Source organism: Lissotriton helveticus, chromosome 9 (genome assembly GCF_964261635.1).
Source record: "Lissotriton helveticus chromosome 9, aLisHel1.1, whole genome shotgun sequence".
Classification (NCBI taxonomy): Eukaryota; Metazoa; Chordata; class Amphibia; order Caudata; family Salamandridae; genus Lissotriton; species Lissotriton helveticus.
Window position 1 is genome coordinate 1226120901 of NC_136070.1, and position 20360 is coordinate 1226141260.

Genomic DNA, 20360 nt, shown 5'->3' on the forward strand with positions numbered 1-20360 from the left:
TTTTGTTGGGCCTCTAAGAAATCAAGACTAAAAGAATACAAAGACTACACTTGCCAAGAAAGGTTATAAATAACGAAAGCTAATCTACATGGCTTCCTATTCTTTCTATGTTTCTCATTAAAGAATTAACGTTTATAATGTAAATCGTGTGATATTTTGGTGAAAACTCCTCGACATGTAGAAATATCCCGTGCCTAAGTAATTTCCCCCTATTATCAGTGTTAATATGATTTTCATCATGGGCTCCAAGCTGGGAAAAATATTTCCAAGATGGCCGCCACTGTTGCTTGAATGTAGGGCGGACTGTACCATTCTTGGTTCGCTCGAAAAGCACAGAGTTTATCCAAATCATGATGAGGTGCGGCTAACCGATGCTATTTATATTGTCTAATTTCAACACTATATCATGCACCCACACCCTCTCCCGCTTCAAGGTTTGATAGCACCCTGCTCTTCTCTTACCCCTGGAGTTCAGAGTTTGGCCATAGTGGTGGCAGCCGCTCTTCCCTCCAATAGGATGCCTTCGTTGTGACATCTGCTCTGTCCTCCAATAGCAGAGCTCCGGGCTCCCCTGCCTGCTGCTGCTCCAATGGCTGCGCTCTGCGGTGCATTGTTAATGAGCTGCATGTGTGAGAGTTATACAACCTGCCTGCTGCACAGGGTCCTGGGTGTGTTCCTCTGTTCATGCTGCCTTTTGTTGTGTAAACCCACTGGAGAGCAGTGATTACACCCCGGGAGCAGGATGCTGAAGCGAAGGGGTTCTGTGGAGACTGCTGCCAAAATAGAGCATAAGCGGCCCAAGGGTGAGACTGCCAGGGGTCCCAGAGGAGCTGGAAAAGGAGAGCCACCCAAGGGGGCCATGTACAAGGGGGATGTGCCCAAAGCACCCGTGCCCTCTCCTGGAGGGACAATCAAAAGACCCAGGGCTCCCAAAGGTGCTAAGGCACCAAAGTGTTCTATAGGCAAAGGAGCAGCATCCAATGGCCCCACAAATATGAAAGAAGTGACACCCAAGGTCCCAAGGAGGTCTGTGGTCAAAGGGCAGGCGACCAAGGGCCCTGCAAAACAGGCACTAAAGGATCCTAGCAGGTGTGTTGAGAAGGCAATGGCACCTGATGATCCTGCGGATGTTCAGTGGAAGGTAGAAAATGAACTAATGGAAGTGAAAGGTGAGTGACCTTTTTTTTTTCTCCATCTGAAAGGCTCCATATCTTCACTTCACAACTTTGCATAGTTTCACAATTACAAATCCTCGAGGCCTGTGTCCTGGGTACCATGCATGTCAATTTAATTAACTCATAGGTGCAGTTATCTTAAAAAGAAGCAATGGAGGAGAATCAAAGGATCAGGGATTATTGTTAGATTGTTGGGGGACAAGGGGGATCTGTAAAATAATGAGAAACAGGCTTTCTTACTCGAGGACACTCTTGCAAGCTTTCCAGGACCCCAAGTCCGTGCTTCAGCCCTTTGAGGTCAGGATTTAAAGCCCCAGAAAACAAAGATTCAAAGAAAAAACGTGACTTGATTAAATACTTAACTTATGGACATTAAGATCTTGAAAACAGCTGCCCATGGAGGATGTCCTTTTCAGAGGAGGAATAACCGTTGTGAAAGGGTCACTTGATGACACCTCTACGGTGCTGTTGTAATATTTGTGTTACCTACATCTCAATCAGAAAGGCTGTGCCGATTACCTGAATCTTCACTTGTAGTAATACAACGATGATGGTGAGAAAACAGCGAAGTGTGCTGTGAAAAAGTAGTACAGTAATACATTTAGCATTTCTATTTTGGGTTTCAAGCAGTTGTTATACGAGTTAGTAATCTAGAACGCTTAAGAATTGAGAGACAGACTTGTTTTCTGTACATGTGTTTTTGAAAAATACAATTGTAGCTTAGTCATCGGTATATCAGCGAGTTTTGGTGTGTGATGTTGGGGTGTTTCTTTCCAAGTTCATCTGATGTTATCAGCTTTGTATGGCATAGAGTTATAAGAATTGAGATTTGCTCCAACATTTTCAGTGTTTGCATTTGTTAACATGTATTTTCCTCCACTATTGTTTTTGAGTTCACTGCTTCCTTTGAGCACAGCCTAAACTCTCAATATTTACTACATATGCATCCAGCCGATACTTTTCTCTTTCAACCCTTGAGCCCATCAGTTGATCTGGCTGGAGAGGTGGTCTAGCAGTTGCATAGTACGGAGCATACTGTTTGCGTGATTCTAGTGCCATTCAGAAATACCCAATCCAGCACTACCTTAATACGCTTCTTTTTTACCTATTGTCTTGCATCCATGCATGCAGTCTAAAAAAAGATCCTCCATATCCCTTAAATCTGGCATGAAAAACTGACCTTTACTCCAAACCTCTTATTTTCTTTAAAATTGCCCTTTACTTCCCTTCCATCCCTCTTGTTTTTAAACTCCATCTATTCTCTCAAATGTATATTTGCCATAAACTCTATTATTCTATTTCTGCAAACTGGTCACAACTCATTTACATGTTCATCACCTCTCCTCCTCTGAACGTTATACTCCTGCAATCTAACAGTACCTAATCCTCTCTAGGTCATCTATTAATCCCACCAAACATGAGCATGTTTTGCACCCCTACCACACCCCCTCCACCCACTCTGGCAACTAATGATCACAAATAACTTTCATTAATTTGATCCACCATAAAGAAACTCGAGTGAATGCATGGAATGGTTTGCTTGGGCATACACAACTAATCTCAGTAGCAAACAATAGCCACTAATCCCAACCTTGGGTCTCCAGCGCGGCCTGCTGCTGCCCAGCATAAAGTGCTTCAGCGCCTTGTCAGGGGTAGTAAATGCTATATAAAGCAAAAACAATGACCGTTATGGATGTACCTTCTGCTGCTGAAATCGTAATGGTCAGCTACAGGCCTATCTGAATTGTGGATGATGGGTACTATCTAATGTGATGTAGATTTCTATGTGGAGAAGCTGAGTGCTGCTTTGAGAACAGTGGTATCGAATTACATGGCCGGTCTGTGCTGTGTTCGATGTACACATTGCCTTGCAGTACATTTAGTTGCATGTGGTGTTTTAGTCATTAGTGTATTTGTGAGCACGGTGAATCCCTGCTACATTGCATGTCGGTGGGACATTTCTATTTGTTTATTGCAGCATTTTCCAAACCGTGGTCATGACCCACTGGTGGGTTGTGAACTGATTTTCTGTTGACCGCGAAAAGTTTGTGAAATATGGAAAGTACATCATGAAGTGGACAACTTTAACTGTGCCGCCAATTAACGACGTTCTGTAAGCATATGTGTAATTATTATGCTTGCAGTAAAAATAACAGCATGTATCCTAACTACAAATATACTTACTCATATCTTGAGACAATGTGGCCCATCAACCTGCACCAATAACTCCTTCTGAGGGAGCAGGAAATGAAACTACCCACGCTGTCAAGTGAGGCGGCCAAGAACCAAGGCGGATGGGAGTGAAGAGGCTAGTGTACACATGCACACACCAAATGAAAGAAAACGGCCCTCTGAGTCTCTGACCACCCCCTCCAAAGCTAAATGGGTTGTGAAAGTGTGTCATTCAAAAATTGGGTCGTAGTTGAAAAAAGTTTGGTTTATAGTATTTATGAAGCACGGAATTACCCATATGAGCAGCGGAACACCTTACAGAAAAGCGGATTATGATAAAATAAACTAAGGCAGAATGTTTACTTATTAGAAGCATCGTCACCATGGCATTAAAAAGTAGCAGAGACTGTCCAGGAACAAGCATTGGCAAAGCCAATAGGAGTCGCCTATGCTAGAACCTTTGGCTTAGCCAATGTGTTTCAGCCATGATGTACACCAGCATGGCTTCTGTTCAGCATGACTAAGTGTTAGTGGCATAGGTGAGAGTAGGGTCTTGTAGAATGGAGTGTCGGGGCATAGGGTAGAGTGACGGGGAGTTGCGTGTCGTAGAGTGGTGTGTCGGGTCATAGAATGGAGTGTAGGTTCATAGAGTGGAGGGCCATAGAGTAGAGTGTTGTGGAGTGGCGTAGTGTGGAGTATGCATGGTGTGATAGAGCACTGCCATTTCAGACAACACATTTTCCAAATGAAAAGACCACTGCATTTGCACAGGCAGTTTTACTGAGAAAATATACAGCACACAAACGTTAATATATGGAAATGTCATCACTTAGTGCTTTGATTGTATGAAAATGTTTATTTACACCACACTTCAGAATTACAAAAAAGCCTGCTTTCCTAATTTTGATTTATTCTGAAATATCTGCACAGTTCATTTACAGACGTTTAAATTTTGTTATGTGCTAGAAAACGCTTTTCCTTTCACAGCATGACTGTGACATATATCCTCTCACTTGGAAGTCAGAGAAAGAAAAGTAAACACCAAGCTCCCTCTGGAGACAGCCAAACATTTGACCTGTCTTATAATGCAAAGCAAAAGTGACGAAATAAGAAGGTTGAAAGGCCTGCTCACGGAAACCGAGCACTTGTAGAACAATATAGGAAAAAGGCTATGCTCCATGGGGGCCGAACGCAAGAGGGGCAGTCTATATCAATTAAAGCCAGCAAATTGCAAACAATTGTGAGTTACAAAACACAAAGCCAATGGTAAGAAATGGGTGGAAGTATTCCCAGGGAAACATTCCGAATGTCCCCAAAATGGTCTTAGGAAACCAGACAGCTGTACTGTCTAGTAGGCTTCAACCTAAAAAGTATATTGATAAGTTCTGAATGAGTACGTTTTTTAGGTTCTTTATAACATGGAGCAGGCTGTATTTGGTCATCAGGTCTTCAGGTAGGCTGTTCCAGAATCTAGGGGACAGGCACCTGAAGACCTGTTTGTGGGTCTTGGAATTTTTAAAAAATCTTTTGGAATTTCCAGAACCAATGGAATCCTGTTCCTGGTTCTTTTGTTCCCATACCACAGTATGTTGAACGTATGAGTAGTGTTCTGTCTGACATTCTTTATTGAATATGAGTGGACGTGGTGCGCCTTTGTGGCAAATGGTGGGTGTGTGTTTTTGTTATTTTTTTTAACACAGTAATACCAGACTACATAGAATAACTGTTCTGTTTTAATGCATGTATATGTATAATGTTCTGGTCTGTGCTAGCTAATTCAGTGGGAGACTCATGGGCAGTGCAGGCACATTAAAATATATTGCTTACATGGTTTTGGTAATGCGTTTCATCTCCCTTGTCCTGTGTGGGTGATTCAATGATGCGTCGTTTGTGCTAGTTAGTAGTTGCAGATGTAAGATGGCTTGGTCTGATGTGTGTGTGATTTCCCACCATTCCAAATGTCTTTCATCTGTCATTCCCGGTCTGTCCATAGTAGACTCTTCTCCTCTCCATCTTCAGTACCAAAGTTCACTCTTGAAGTATTGGTCCCACGACAGCTGCATAACCTGTACCAACCTAGAGAAAGATGAGTGATCAGCTGCGTTGAAGTAACATTCTACACTTCATATATTTACCTTTAGTGGAGGCAGTATCATATTTAGTGGAAAGATAGTTTTATAGTGTTTGGGTAGGTGTCCATGGAGGTAGTGACTCTTAGTTTAATGAAAAGGGAGGAAAGCAGCTGAGTTTGGCGGTAGTGGTGAGACGTTGGTTTGAAGTGAGTGAAGACCAATGCCAAAGGAGATGGTCTGTTCAAGGTGGTTGAGGGTGCATTAGGCCATATAGATATTTTGATACTCGAATGAGGGTCTCTGTACAGTGAGCAGTGAGCCATCCTGTTCAGTTTCATGGATCTGAGAAGACTGAGGGGGATATAACTTGCAACACTGAGCACTTTATTATTCTTTTTCTTGAGTGGGGCGGTACATGTATATGGAGGTTGTTGCAGACATGCAGCTTGTTTCATATTAGTGCAGTAATCGGGGTCTAGATAGCAGAAGTTATGAAGTTGTTAAGTGTATAAGGTTGCAGAGGATATGAATTTGTAGAAAACATGAAAAGGATATGTAAGTGTGGTGGATCTGTCCCTTTATGTGATATGCAAGAGAAATGTGATGCTACCTCCGTAATGAGACAGTAGAATGTAAATATGAGGGTCTCACTGTTATATGGCGGGACAGTAGACCGGTATTGGTAGCCTATTTCAATGGTTGGTCGCATAAGAGGTTTTAAAGAATAATCTCTTGTATAGTTGAGCACGGTGAAGCTAAGGAGGAGCAGATCAGCCAAGGGATTTGAAATGCTAAAGTTGAGAGGTATGCGTAAACTGTGTTCCAACTCCTCCAATGGAGAAGTTTAAAGGTATGTGAAATATGTACAGTTGATAGAGCTATCCGAAGAGTTATGCCTCTGAGAATGGCAGCTGAAATTATACATGGAGATGGCAGCTGGAAGGTACATATCTGTAACCTGCACAGGGATCTTCAAAGGCAAGTCCTCTTCAGCGACAAAATGTAATGCCGGATTCATACAGTCCAGAATATAAGCAAAGATTATTTTATACGATCAGTCCATTCCTGGTACTAGTTCGTAAATGCACCATAAGGCAAGAACGGTGGAAAAACTAGCTTTATCTGCTGAAGCTAGTAAGGTGAAAATCGGCCTTCCTGTTGTGTACCATTCAATGCCATGTATGGGTGAAAAGGACCTCACCAATTACACTTTCATGAACGCATTGTTCGTTGAGCAGGAAAGTATATCTCCCCTGACTCTAGATGGAATGGCCAAACCTATCTACCGCACAGCAATGGCTTATGCTACAGTGGCGTTAGGATTTCGCTTTATTCCATTGCATGATGGTGATGACATTCAATGCCGTTGTGACTGACGATAAAAATAAGCATTGGCAATGAAGAGGTAGCACATAAGAAGCAATGATGTATATTTCCCACACATATAGAATTGTGCACTGCTGCTGCACACGTTGGATAGTGTGTTTGTGTGACGAATCATACTTTCTACCATCTGTCCTTTAACAGCTATTTATTATAGAAGCTTGCACTGCCATTACCATGTTTCATCTGTTAGATGTGAGGGAAGCTTGGGGAGCATGTTTTCATGCTTTAGAAGTCACAATATTTCACACCGTCAGGTGGCAAGAGGTGGAATTAAGATGCGCACACACACAAAGGGGGCAATTGTAGTTCCAAGGCAAGGAGCACCGGGATTGCAGCATGCAAAGTGGGGTGCACAATTTTTAAGGTGCAAGAGACATAAGATGAAGCCAGGAGCACAGGGTGCAAGCTTCCTTTGCACACATCAACACAATGCGTGCTTTGCGCGCTCACATACATACACACACACACTTGCCACAGGGGTATCAACTGTGCTATCTTTTCTGGAGATAACGGGCAAGGTTCCACATGGTATTGTAATTGTGTTACTCTTCTATGGAGGACTACTGGGATCATCTCCAATTCAAGTTTTTCTAGAGACGGCTTTTGCATTCGACAAAGCCGTGTGTCGCAGGCTGTTCGCTTTCCTTCATACAAATATTGTCTGATGCCACCACACATGCCGCTGCTCCACTTTTAGCATTTTAACAAGACAGTTGACCTGCACCTTCTGGATGTGTGAGACTAGTCGCAGTTGGGACTAAGAGCTTAGACTCCCAGTAGCCCCTGCTATCTAAGGTTTATGAGAAACATTTTGGCAGTATTGGCGTTTTAGCCAATAGCAATGTGAATTCTAGAACTCTTGCTTTCCTACTTACAATGGTGAAACTGCATGTCTCAGAATCGAACTTGGTCTGGCTAAAAAGCCAGGACTGCCTCGAGCTGTCATTTACAACGTAGGAGTTATCTACAAGCAATGAATGGTTTCTTTACTAAACCGTAATTACTTTGCAATACAGCTTCTATCCATCCATGCCCAATAAAAACGTATGCGGGGGCCTGAGATAATGTGTCATGTGTACACTTATGTTCCACTTCACTTTATGCTTTGTTTTGAATTCCCTTCACGTACTGCACTCTCAAGGTTTAGTTTAAATGACGTAATTCAACGGAAACTAAAGATAGCTGAAATAGAAAATAAATTGAAAGGACCCTTCTTCTGTCCCAGCTCTTACCTGCTATTGTCCCAGACGTTACTGTTTCACTTTCAAAGACCTGTTGATTCAACATTTTCAAATATTGGGGCTCCAGTGCATGCATGTAAGCTGCACCTTCTACATAGAGACAAAGCCCAGGGCACTCACGTGCCTTCTTTCAGGAATTCAGGATATCACCCTGCAGCTTCCTGCAGCGGTCTTGTCCCCCCCCCCCCCCTCCATGTCTTGGGCATCAATGCCATAACCCTGTGACACACTGCTGTGGTCCCCTTCCAGGCCCATTCATCATCTGTCTGCTCCCATTAACAATGACCATGTGTATTTTGTGTTGTGTATCTATTGCAGTGATATTGATACATGTGAGCTGCTTCTACTCTTGCAAATGGTTCACAGTCGCAGTACAAATAGTCCATTAGAGATTGATTTCTTCTAAATCAAGACCATGCCGTGGATAGTGATTGTTGATTTGGTCCCTTCAGATGCAGGCCAAGAATGCATAAAGCTCTGTGCAAGAATTCAGGAAGTCTTTTGTGCCACCTGCTGCCAGCGAGATAAGGCTTCAGAGGGGTTAACTGTCACCCCGCACCTGCAGCCCTGTCTCAGAGCTGGTGCAGTTCATCGCACTTGTCTGGTTTATGCAAAGCAGCTGGCACCGCTGTTCAATAACAGTAATTTGCCTTTTTCTTTACCTTTGTACAAAACAGAGACACGCTGTGTCCAATCATAGTGACCTTCGCCATTGTGTCTAACTTCACTGGCTCAGTGTCCTGGCACACATTTCAAATAAAGCCACGCCAATTTTGTTAATGTTTTACTTGATCTAGTTTACAACAAAACTGTCAATTAGGAAAGTGCAATTAAAGGTGGCAAAAGCAGTGAATTGGAATGAGAGAGGTTGTTCTGTTAAGAAAACAAGTGTAGTGTGACGATTTGCTTTTGTCAAGTGTAGCAATAAAAAAAAAAATACTAAATAAACATCCAGGTGCTCCTCACCGACTACCTTTTACAACACAAGAGGGTGGGCACAGCAGTGTGGTTGATGTTGGCGTGTCCTTTCGACTAATTCTGCATTGTTCGGTAAATCGGTGTGGATGTGATTTATTCTATATATGTTGTGTCATGCCTCCGTTTGTGTTCCTAGCATATACTTTGATGTGATTAAGATGTCCTCAATTTTTTGCTGACAAAATTTGTATGTACAATATGTCTTTCTTTAATATGTTTTTTTCAAATGTGTGTTTATTCATGCCTTTTAGCACGTTGGAAAGAGAGCAGTTTCCACGTGTCATTTACTCAGTAGTTTTTGTAGACATTTGCGATGAATTGGTCTGTGCACATTTTCTCTTGGAAATGTAGTTGATGCTGGAAAAGAGTGTATAAGTCAACTGTCAGTTTACGGTTTCAGTAACACAGTTGTTGGTCTTTCTTCTATTTTCGTTAGATTGACTATGGCTTAAAGGAGCTGCAGAAGCGAATGAAAAGGTTGTGAAAAACTATAAAGAAGCACCTTTCAATCAATCAATCGTTTTTTTTTTTTAAAAGCGCAGCTACTTCCCCGTGAGGGTCTCAAAACACTGGGGTCGAATGGGGAGAGGGGGGAGATTGCTAACCCTTCTGGGTGAAGAGGTTCAGGCAAAGAGCCAGGTCTTGAGGTCCTTCCTGAACTGGGTCCATGATGCAGATTGCCTGTGGTGGAGGGGCAGGGTGTTCCAGGTCTTGGTGGCGAGGTTGACAAAGGATCTTCCTCCGGTCTGGTCTGGTCTTGTGGATCCGTGGGTCGGAGACCAGGGCAAGTTGGGTAGAGCGGAGTTGTCTGGTGGGTAGAGCGGAGTTGTCTGGTGGGTGTGTGGAAAGCGAGGCGGTGGTTCATATATTCTGGTCCTGCATCATGGAGGGCCTTGTAGGCATGAGTGAGGAGCTTGAAGGTGATTCTCTTGTTGATAGGGAGCCAGTGGAGTTGTCAGAGGTGTTGTCATGTGGCGACGGCGGGGGATGTCGAGGACCAGTTTGGCTGCGGCGTTCTAAACGTCCTTGAGTTTCCTGAGCTGTTTCTGGGTGACACCGGAGTCTAGTGCGTTGCTTTAGTCCAGTCTACTGGTGATGAGTGCGTGGGTGACCGTCTTTCTGGATTCTATGGGGAGTCATGTGAATGTCTTTCGGAGCAAGCAGAGAATGTAGAAACAGGATGAGGTACTGTGTTGATTTGGCGATTCATTTAGAGTGAGTACTCCAGTATGATGCCAAGGTTGTATGTGTTGTCCATAGGGGTGGGAGGGGTTCCTAGTGTGGTGGGCCACTAGGAGTCGTCCCAGGGCAAGGGGGTGTGTCCCAGGAGGAGTACTTCTGTTTTGTCCAAGTTGCTCTTGAGGCAATTGTCTTGTATCCAGGTAGCATCTGCATTAATTCTGTTGTGAAGGTTGATTCTGGCGGCTGTGGGTTCGTTGGTGAGGGAGATGATCAGCTGGTTGTCGTCAGCACAGGATACGATGTTGAGTCTGTGGCTTCTGACGATGGCTGTGAGGGGAGCTATGTAGATGTTGAAGAGGGCGGGGCTCTGGGAGGAGCCCTGGGGCTCTCCGCAGCTGATCCATGTAGGTTCTGAGGGTAATAGGCGTGTTAGGCCGATCAGGAAGGAGTTGATCCAGTCCAGTGTCTTTGAATTAAACCGTAGTTTGCTCTTTTTAAATATGTCTAACTAATTTTGCTTTGTTAACTGGAACAGTTTACTGAGCACCTAAAGAAAGAGGACAGTTAAAAAGAATTATTTTTTTTTTTACTTATTACATATTTTTTCATTTTTATTTATGCTATATCAAATGGCATTCCAGATGTCTTCGAAGATAAAAAGCCACCAATGAAGAAAAGCAATAGAAAAGCTCCCTGCAGAAAAAACGTCAAAGTAGAAAGCGAGCCTGGAAATGCAGCACCAGTACTGGGAGAGACCGTGAAGAGGAAGGCCAAACCTAAAGGAAAGCAAAAGATGGAAGCTGAAGAAAATGACATACCCTGGTAAGGTTGAGAAGGGAACTTTTTGTATGTAGAATAAATATATATATATATATATATATATATATATATATATATATATATATTGAAGCTCTGTGGTCCCCTCAATGATCCAAAAAGAAGACTCAAGCACTCCGGGTAAGGCGACAGGATTTTATTAGCGCCTACAGCAAAAGTAAGATGACAGACGCGTTTCAAACAAAGTCCTTCCTCAGTGTCAGCAGTGTGCCGCTCGCGGCTCATTTTTGTAAACTCCCTCATAGAGAGTGAGGGCGGACTTGATTTATGTACAGTGATGTTCGTTTAGAAACGCTAGGTAAAAAGTGGCGGCCATTGCATATATAATCGAATGTAAGTAACATTTTTCATAGCAGGTATATAGCCTCTGTGCTTGAGGATTATATAAACGATATGGACTAACAACCACTGCCAGATGCAAAGTAATGCAAAATGAATTGAATTTCGCCGTGGATCGGCATTATTCTGGCCAAATTACCAAACGAAAGTTACAAACACCAGAAATTTAACCTTTTTGCAACATAACCCAAAACAGAGATAAATTACAATCAAGCCGTGTATCGGCGCAACTCCGGCATCACAATATATACTGTGTCCCAGAGAAATGAGGTAGGAAAGGGATATGATGTATTCACATACAGCAATTTGACATCAGTCATAATACTGTTTTCTAAATAAACCATATATAAAATGCGAATGCAATTGAAAATGGAATATGAAATGAGATATTGAAAAAGCCATGTCTATCAAGGCTACGGTCGAGAACATAAACATGCGAAGACAAGTCATTATATACAACTTATTAAATACATAGTTTGAAAATTTCGGACATCATGGAGATTGCAGTGTAATAAATTCCTATTTTCATTCATTAAAAGATTGATCGATAAAGGTAATGTATTCAAGAGATCTTTTTGGAGAAATAGTTCATGTTGGTGTCTAATTTCATGAATTACTGCAATACAGTTTCAGATATTCATATCTGTCTATTCCTCCCTATTCACCTCTTGGGTTTAATACACAATCATGTTCATGAAGAAATATTTACAGTATGTTTGGGGACATCTTTCATGAGATGGGGGATCATCTACCTAGGTGGACTGTGAGTTCTTCCCCTGTATTAAGCCCTGAGGGACTTTTAGTCTGCAAGTCTATGATGAATCTAGACTCCAGTCTACGAAGACTCAATAGTCTATCACCCCCTCTGGGGTGCACGGGCACATGATCAATGCCATAGTATCGTAGCAGTTCCCTGTTGCTACCGTGTACTTTGGCAAAGTGTCGAGCCACAGGGTAGGTCACATCCTTATTTGTGATTGCTCTTTGATGTTCTAATATTCGGAGTTTAACGTTGTTAATCGTACTCCCAGTATATTGTAGTCCGCATGGGCAGACCAAACAGTACACTACATACGGTGTCGTGCAGGTGATAAATTTGTTGATCATTCTAGGTTTACTCAAACCTGGAACACTATACATTAGTGTCCGTCTACTGTTATCACATGCTCGACATTTCCCACATGGATAGAACCCCCTCATGTCTTTCAGAGTACCGCTAGCCTTAGGTTGAACTGGCATAAGATGGCTCTGTACCAGATTATCTCTTATTGATTTCGATTTCCTGAAAGTAAGCAAGGGTTTGACTGGAACATCACTCCCAATGATGGGATCCGTACGTAAGATATGCCAGTTCCTTGTGAGCATTTGTCTCCGTTTGTTGGCCTCAGCAGAGTAGGTTGTGATCATGCGGAATTTGCTGTTCAAATCTGAGTGCTCCCTGATCTTAGGAATTTGTTCAAGGAGATGTTTCCTGGGTATTTTCAATACCTTGTTGAAAGTATCATCCAACATAGTTTGGTCATACCCCCTGGTTAGAAATCTGGCAATACATCCCTTAGCTGCTGAGATAAAGTCTGTTTCAAGAGAGCAGTTGCGTCTCAGTCTCAGCAGTTCTCCATAGGGGATGCTGCGAATCAGACTGGGGGGGTGGCTACTTCCAGCATGTAGTATACTGTTGCCGGCTGTCGGCTTTCTATATAGAGCAGTTTCCAGCCCACCTTTGTTGACAAATACCCTTAGGTCATGGTAATGTACCTCCGTCTCACTTATGTCAGATGTAAACTTTAAATGTAACTGATTCTGGTTAAGATCCTCAATGAATTCCTCTGCCTGTGTGGTGGAGCCCCTCCACACCAGGAAGAGGTCGTCGATATATCGACGCCATAGCACGACCACGATGTGTTTAGCCCATCGCTGGTTTTCGCCAGCTAGGGCAACCTGCTCCTCCCACCAGCCTACAAAAAGGTTCGCATAGCTGGGGGCGAAGCAGGTTCCCATCGCAGTCCCACTGGTTTGCCTGTACAGGTCATTCTCAAAAAGGAAGATGTTATTTCTAAGGCAGAAATTCAGACAGTCTATTAACATCTTCCCATGCTCCATATATTTGGCCGATCTTTTGTCCAGAAAGTACCTGATAGCCTCTATACCTTGCTCGTGTTGTATACTAGTATAGAGGCTGGCAATATCCAGGGTAATTAATACATAAGATGGATCCCAGACAATCTGTTCAATCTGTCCAATAAAGTCCTTAGTGTCTTTCACATATGATTTCAAATCAAATACAAAACCAGAAAGAAAAGAATCAATATAAATCGACAAGTTTTCCGTGAGACTACCCTTGGAGGACACAATAGGTCGTCCCGGTGGACACTGAATATCTTTGTGGACCTTAGGTAATTGGTAAAAGGTCGGGATCACAGGTTCTGGATTTCTAAGGAAAAGGAATTTGTTCATATCTAACATCAGTTTGTTACGCCATTTAGTCAAGAGATCATGATAAGCCTTAATACTTGCCGCATATTCATCTTTATTGATCTTTTGATAATTTCTTAGGTCTTGAAGCTGTCTCAATGACTCCTGACAATACTGGTCTCGTGTTAGCAGGACAACATTCCCCCCCCTTGTCTGAGGGTTTCACAATAATCTCTTTATTTTTACTCAAATTTGCAAGGGCGTTGGTTTGTGCCATAGTTAGATTATTCCTTGTCTTGATCCTCTTGTTGTTCGAGAGTCTGTAATTCATGAGATCCTGTGTCACAGCGTCTGCAAAAGTGTCTATTGCATCATATGGCATCTGCGGATTAAACTGCGATGGAGCCTTGAAATCTGTGGTTGGTGATTGTTGCTGAATGCTTTGCGCACCTGGTGTCTCGATGATATCTTCGACACTCTCAACCAATTGTTCAGTTCTCAGATCCTCCAAGGCTTGTGCCGTATGAAGATCCCTGATGGACAGAACGTCTGTTGGACGCACTGTGGTTTTCTTTTCAGTTCTCTTTGTGCCATCAGACTGGGGTTTCATTTTGTGAAACTTGTGTAATTTGATTTTGCGGGTCAGTTTGAACAAGTCGATACGGGTTTGGGTATATTCCAGTCCATTATTCGGGCAGAAGCTGAGACCCAATTGTAAGGTGTCCTCTTCATCTCGTGTTAAAACCTGATCAGTCAGGTTAACGATCGTGGGACTGGAATCTACCATTTCTTCCCTCTCTTCTTGCGAGTGTTTTGGGCTGCTGCTTTGCCCCTTCCTCTGCCAGCCACCTCGTCGAGTTCTTCGTCGTTTTCGGGTGGCTTGAGTTTTGCCCCCTCTCAGCCAGGTACGGCGGATGAGGTCGAATTTCAGGTGAAAAGGAGTCTTCCTCCCTTCACTGCTCGATGTTGGCCTTTCATTATATATATATATATATATATATATATATATATATATATATATATATATATATATATATATATATATATATATATATATATATATATATATTACCTACTGGCGATAGCCAGTAGGTATATATAGTTAGGACCTAGCTACCATAGGAAATCCGCAACATTCTATTGAAAATAACTTTGGCGCCGGTTGAGGAATTTGCGTGTAATTTTCCAAAATTTAGGCCAGCTCCGCGCCGCTTCTTCCATGGAAGTTTCGGGGGGATTCGTCATGCGGGGGCCGAGAAAAAAGGGGGGGTCCCAAAACATGTTTTCCCCATGTTAATTTCCATAGAACGAATAGACCAGGCTACAGCCCGAACCGCTGAATGGAATTACACCAAACTTTGCAAAATTGTAGGGACTGGTACGCAGAAGTGCCTTTTCTATATTTTGTGAAAATTGCTCTCGTGGTTTTTATGAAAATTAACTTCAAAAACACATATATATCTGGGCAGAGCCTAACCACACATCTCATCGTGAGATCGGTTGGCTTGTCAGCACTTCATCCAAGAAGTGTTGGCAGCCATCTTGGGACCAATATACATGATAGCACCTCATTAAAAAGCATTGTAGTTAATAGTTACATTATAAATCATTTGTTGATGATACCATACTCATTTTAGGAATTGTGGTGTGTTCTAAGGTGATTTTACCATGTGAAAAAGCCTTCTGCTGGGATATCATGGATCATGTTTGAAAGAAGACTATCTCATGCTTTTCCCACAGTGGTTTGGAAGGAGATCTATAAGCTAAACTGAAAGCATATTTTCTGTAAATTCACATTATCTTTCTCAGTCATGTGAGAATGAAGTCTGACATTCTCAGTAAAACATGTACATACAACAAGGACAGAGACTGTCAGTTGATTCCTTTGTGTTCTACTGCAGCCTCCTAGAGTGTTCTAAAGAACAACTAAAGCGCTAACAGTCCTACTTATTACAAAGGTATGGTACACCTGAAGCCATCTTGATTGGAATAAAGTGGTAACTCTTAAAACATTTAATTTTAAAAAGGAACAAAATGAGGGGGTATATTTTGCCATAGAAAGTATGATTAGTGCTGCAGAAAGAAAAATTAGGCCACATTTTGAGTGACTTCTCAAATCCTCTTCTATTTCATTAAAAAATTCTGACATGCAGTCTCCCAAGATGGCCACCAGAGACAAAAGAGCCCAAATGTAGCCCAAATATCACCCAAATGTAGCCCAAGTATAGCCCAATGACAGCATGCCCCAGAGTGTTCTAAAGAACAACTAGAGCGCTAACAGTCTTACTTATGACAAAAGTATGGTACACCAGAAGCCATCTTGATTGGAATGAAGTGGTAAGTCTGAAAACATTTAACTTAAAAAGGAACAAAATGAGGGGGTTCATTTTGCCATAGAAAGTATGATTAGTGCTTCAGAAAGAAAAATTAGGGGGGAGGAGCTTCGCGCGCAACCAAGATGGCCGCGTGAGCACAGGGCTCCCGAGACCCTCGCAACCTCCCGCATCTATTCTGACTATTATCCTGATTAGGTTGACGGGTTATTGAAGATGAGCCACAGCTGAGCCGATAACCGTTGTCCAAATTTGAATCGGACCTTCGGAACTGGAATAACAACGATCTGAATATTGCGGCCTGCCCCTCGGGAGTTGCCCGGAGCTCGAGTTGGCATGGTGCCCGGGCAGAAGTCGAACAACAGCAGCCTCAGGGGATACGGACTATCGTACTGATTTGGACTTTCACTTTCGCTTTTGAGGCTCCAGTCTGATCCTGTCTGAGAGCGTCCCTATGTGAGCCGAAAGCTATTGGACTGCGTGGCGTTCATAGGTGCTCTCCTGAATTTGAACACTGGGCCTGGACGAGCTGTGCCCTCTGGTTGCTGCAGATAGTTTGGTTGCGGTTCCCGGTACTGCCATCTTCTCTTGTTGCCCACTGCTTCTGGGGGTGTCCTAATCCATGATGGCGGCCAGACTTGATGGAGACAAGCAAAAGTCCAAGATCACTCGGCGAGGTGGCTATACCCAAGCAAACAACATGGATCGGTATGCCCAATCTAAAGGATCCCCCAGTGGACCGAGAAGATAACTTGAGGGTATTGGGGAGGACCCGGTCTCATCGGCGGAATTGACTCTGCAAGCCGTCATGGGCGCCCTTGACGGAATGAAGGCCTCCATCTGCAAACAATTTGAGACTCTTGCCCACAAGCTGGACACTGTTTCGATCGATGTCAACTTGATCCGCACGGATTTATCTTAAGACTAATGAGAAGGTCAAATCTTTAGATCTGAAGACTTCCAGCCTGACCGGCTATGTGTCCGACTTGCAGATGGAGGCTTGCAACCTGCGGACCTCCACCGATCTTTTTGCCCGCCGGTTGGATGACTTTGAAAGTAGGGCCCGGCGTAATAATGTACGCATTATTGGTGTTCCGGAGAAGTCGGAGGATCCTGCAGCCGATCTCTTTGTTGAATATCTTATAATAAAACACCTTGCACCTAAAGGACTGAGCAAGTTCTTTGCTGTTGAACGCGCCCACAGAGTGCCGGGTGGTAAACCGAAGTTGGGTGCCCCGCCGCGGCCCATTATCGCTAGAATCTTTAATTTTAGAGATAGAGACGCTATCCTGCAGGCTTGGCGGGTTGGTGGACCCATGAACTACGAAAACACCACTGTAAGTTTCTACCCGGATTTTACACAGACAGTCCAGAAGCAAAGACTAGGATTTCTAGGTGTTAAAAGACGACTGAGAGAGATGGGACTGAAATACGCAATGCTTTTTCCAGCCAAGTTACGCATTGAATTCGAGGAACGGACACATTTCTTTGATCGTCTGAGATGGTGGGTGACTGGCTCGACACTTTGCCTCACCAACGTGGCCGTGATGAACATTCTGGAGGAGCGGAAGGCGGACCGACGGAGCAGGAATAGGAGCATTTGTCCGGTCTCTGAACTCTGCTGATAGCCCAGACTGTGGTTCGATGACTTTTTATTGTGTGCATTGATGTGTCATACCAGGGGTGGCGGGGCGATTGATGGGACTCTTTCCTCCTCTGGGGTTCTTTTTGTAGATTAGTTTGATGTCAGGGCGACAGGCACACTGCAAGTTGGGGTGGCTATTTAGTCTTACGTAGGGGTGCAGGGTGGGGGGGGTCTGTAACGGGTTTTTGGTTCGGGGGTGAGGGGGTGTTCATATGGGTGTGTTTTGTTTCCGTACAAGGCAACGTATTCTATCATTTGATTTGGATGCTGAGCTCCGAGGGGGGTTGGATCTACTTTCACTTTTGGGATGGGGGGTAGGGGATTGAGACTAATGAGTTGGAATGTGAATGGGTTGGGGGACAGGATAAACCGAGGGGTTGTGTTAGTTATTGAAACGGCTTTCCCCTGACGTGGTATTATTGCAGGAAACACATTTGATCGGTAACACTTGTCATGCCATGAACCGGAGAGGATATCGTCTGGTTGCCCATGCCGGGTTCTCCTCTGGGTCCAGAGGGGTGGGCATCCTAGTCAGGAGTTCTCTCCCCTTGGAAATAGATGCAACAGTCCTGGATGATAGGGGGCGTTACGTAGCTCTCACTGGACGATGGGAGGGTAGAATTGTATCCTTTCTTTCTGTTTACGTCCCCCCGGGTCTGCAATCGACAACTTTTGCGGACTTGGGGTGAGTAGAATTGGGACTTCCTGAAGGGACTCTGGTCATGGGCGGAGATTTTAACTCTGTTGTCTCTGGTAGGGAGGATCGACACCCGCCCAGGGACCTCGCAGGATCACAGAATTGGCTTAGCGGTTTTATAGACACACTGGGGTTAGTGGACTGTTGGAGATTGCTCCATCCTGCCCAGAACCAATATAATATCCACTCGGGTGCACACGGTAGCCTTTCCAGGATTGATTACCTCTTGATGCCAGCTGCGCAGGCCCCCTCCGTTACTGAGGTTCGACATCTGGCTCGGGGAATATCCGATCACTCTCCGCTGTGGCTTCATATGGAGTCGAGTGTAGGTGCAGAGGGACGAATAGCCCCGATCAATCCATGGTATTTCCGTAACCCTAAGACCCGCGCTGCGCTGGTCAAATCCCTTGACCAGTATTTTGTTGAGAATGAGGGATCAGTGTCTTCGGCAGTATCGCTCTGGGAGGCCTTTAAGACTGTCATCCGAGGTCAGGCTTTGTCATTGATTGCTGGCGCTAAAAAGAGTAAAAATGAGGAAGTGGTTAGGCTAGAGGCAGAGATTGTTGAACTGGAGCGTGAGCTGGAACTGGGAGTCACTCGTGGGAAGATGCACGTTTTGCGTCTTAAACAACTTGAATACAAGGCTTTGGTTACGGATGCTGCGAAAGTTATGAGCAGGGAGCAGCAGGGTCGATTGTATGATGTCGGGGATAAAGCGGGTAAACTGATTGCTTGGTTAGACAGGAAAGAGAGGGCGAGTCGTTTGGTTCCTGTGATTGAGAAAGTGAATGGTATGCGTGTGACTGAACCCGAGGAGACTGTACAGAGTTTTGCGGAGCATTTCCAGGAAGTGTACTCCCCCGTATCTGTGAGGCCGGAAGAAGACTCACATTTATAATTACGCAACGTCGCATTGCCCTGTTTGTCTGATTCCGATAAAGAGTTAATGGACGCAGTAATAACCGCTGATGAGGTGGCTCTTGCTATCCGTTCTATTCGTTCCGGGAAGGCGATGGGTCCTAATGGTCTCCCCATTGAACTTTATAAATTGCGCCCCGACAAAATGGCGCCGTATATTCGTGACATGTTCCTAGAATCGCGAGATAGGGGCTCCCTTCCTCGTGATCAGCGTCTTGCGACCATTGTGGTGATTCATAAGGAAGGGAAGCCAAGAGACCGCTGTGCCTCTTATAGGCCGATATCACTCCTTAATGCAGAACCCAAGATTCTTGCTAAATTATTGGCTAACCGTGTAATAAAGGTGATTAGTGACTTGATTCATCCGGATCAATCCGGTTTTATACCGCATCGGAATACAGCCCTGAATCTACGACGATTGCATCGTGTCCTCGCGAGGACTGCGTCACTGCGTGAGCCGGCCATCTTGGCTTCCTTGGACGCCACAATGGCTTTTGATACTGTGGAGTGGCCGTATTTGTGGGCCGTGACTGTATGGATAACTTTATACTTGTAATAATGATTTTATAATTCACTAAGTATGACTTACTATCTAAATGAATAGATGAAGTTGTGTTTTTATAAGTGTGTAGCTAAGTATATATGTAAATATGATCCATTGTTTGCATAAGTGAGTAGGATGACTTCATATGTGAATAGAATGTGTGCTGGTGTGTAATGTCGATTTAGGTGTATAAGTATTTTTGATAGTGTTCTATTGTTCATTGACAGCATGTATGAGTGAATCTACAGGTAAGTGATTAGATGTGTGTATACATCTATGAATCACTGAGTGGGTTTTTAGATATTTGTATTGCTGTAACAATGGATTCAAATATGATACTCACAAAGAGTGGTGAAAGATTTTACTAGTGTATGAAAGGTGTATGTGATTGTCACGTGGATGATGTCATCAGTGATGTCATTTGAGATG

The 20360-nt window shown here is 43.7% G+C and overlaps 1 protein-coding gene across 1 annotated transcript in view; it reads left to right on the forward strand.

The window, feature by feature from the left end:
• The first annotated feature begins 612 nt into the window (after positions 1–612).
• Positions 613–20360, forward strand: part of XPC (XPC complex subunit, DNA damage recognition and repair factor) — an 81065-nt gene continuing 61317 nt past the window's right edge. The window contains exons 1-2 of the mRNA XM_078661714.1: positions 613–1169; positions 10848–11028. Of these exons, the coding sequence (XP_078517840.1) occupies positions 743–1169; positions 10848–11028 (608 nt within the window). The 5' untranslated portion in view covers positions 613–742. The remainder of the gene's footprint in view (positions 1170–10847; positions 11029–20360) is intronic.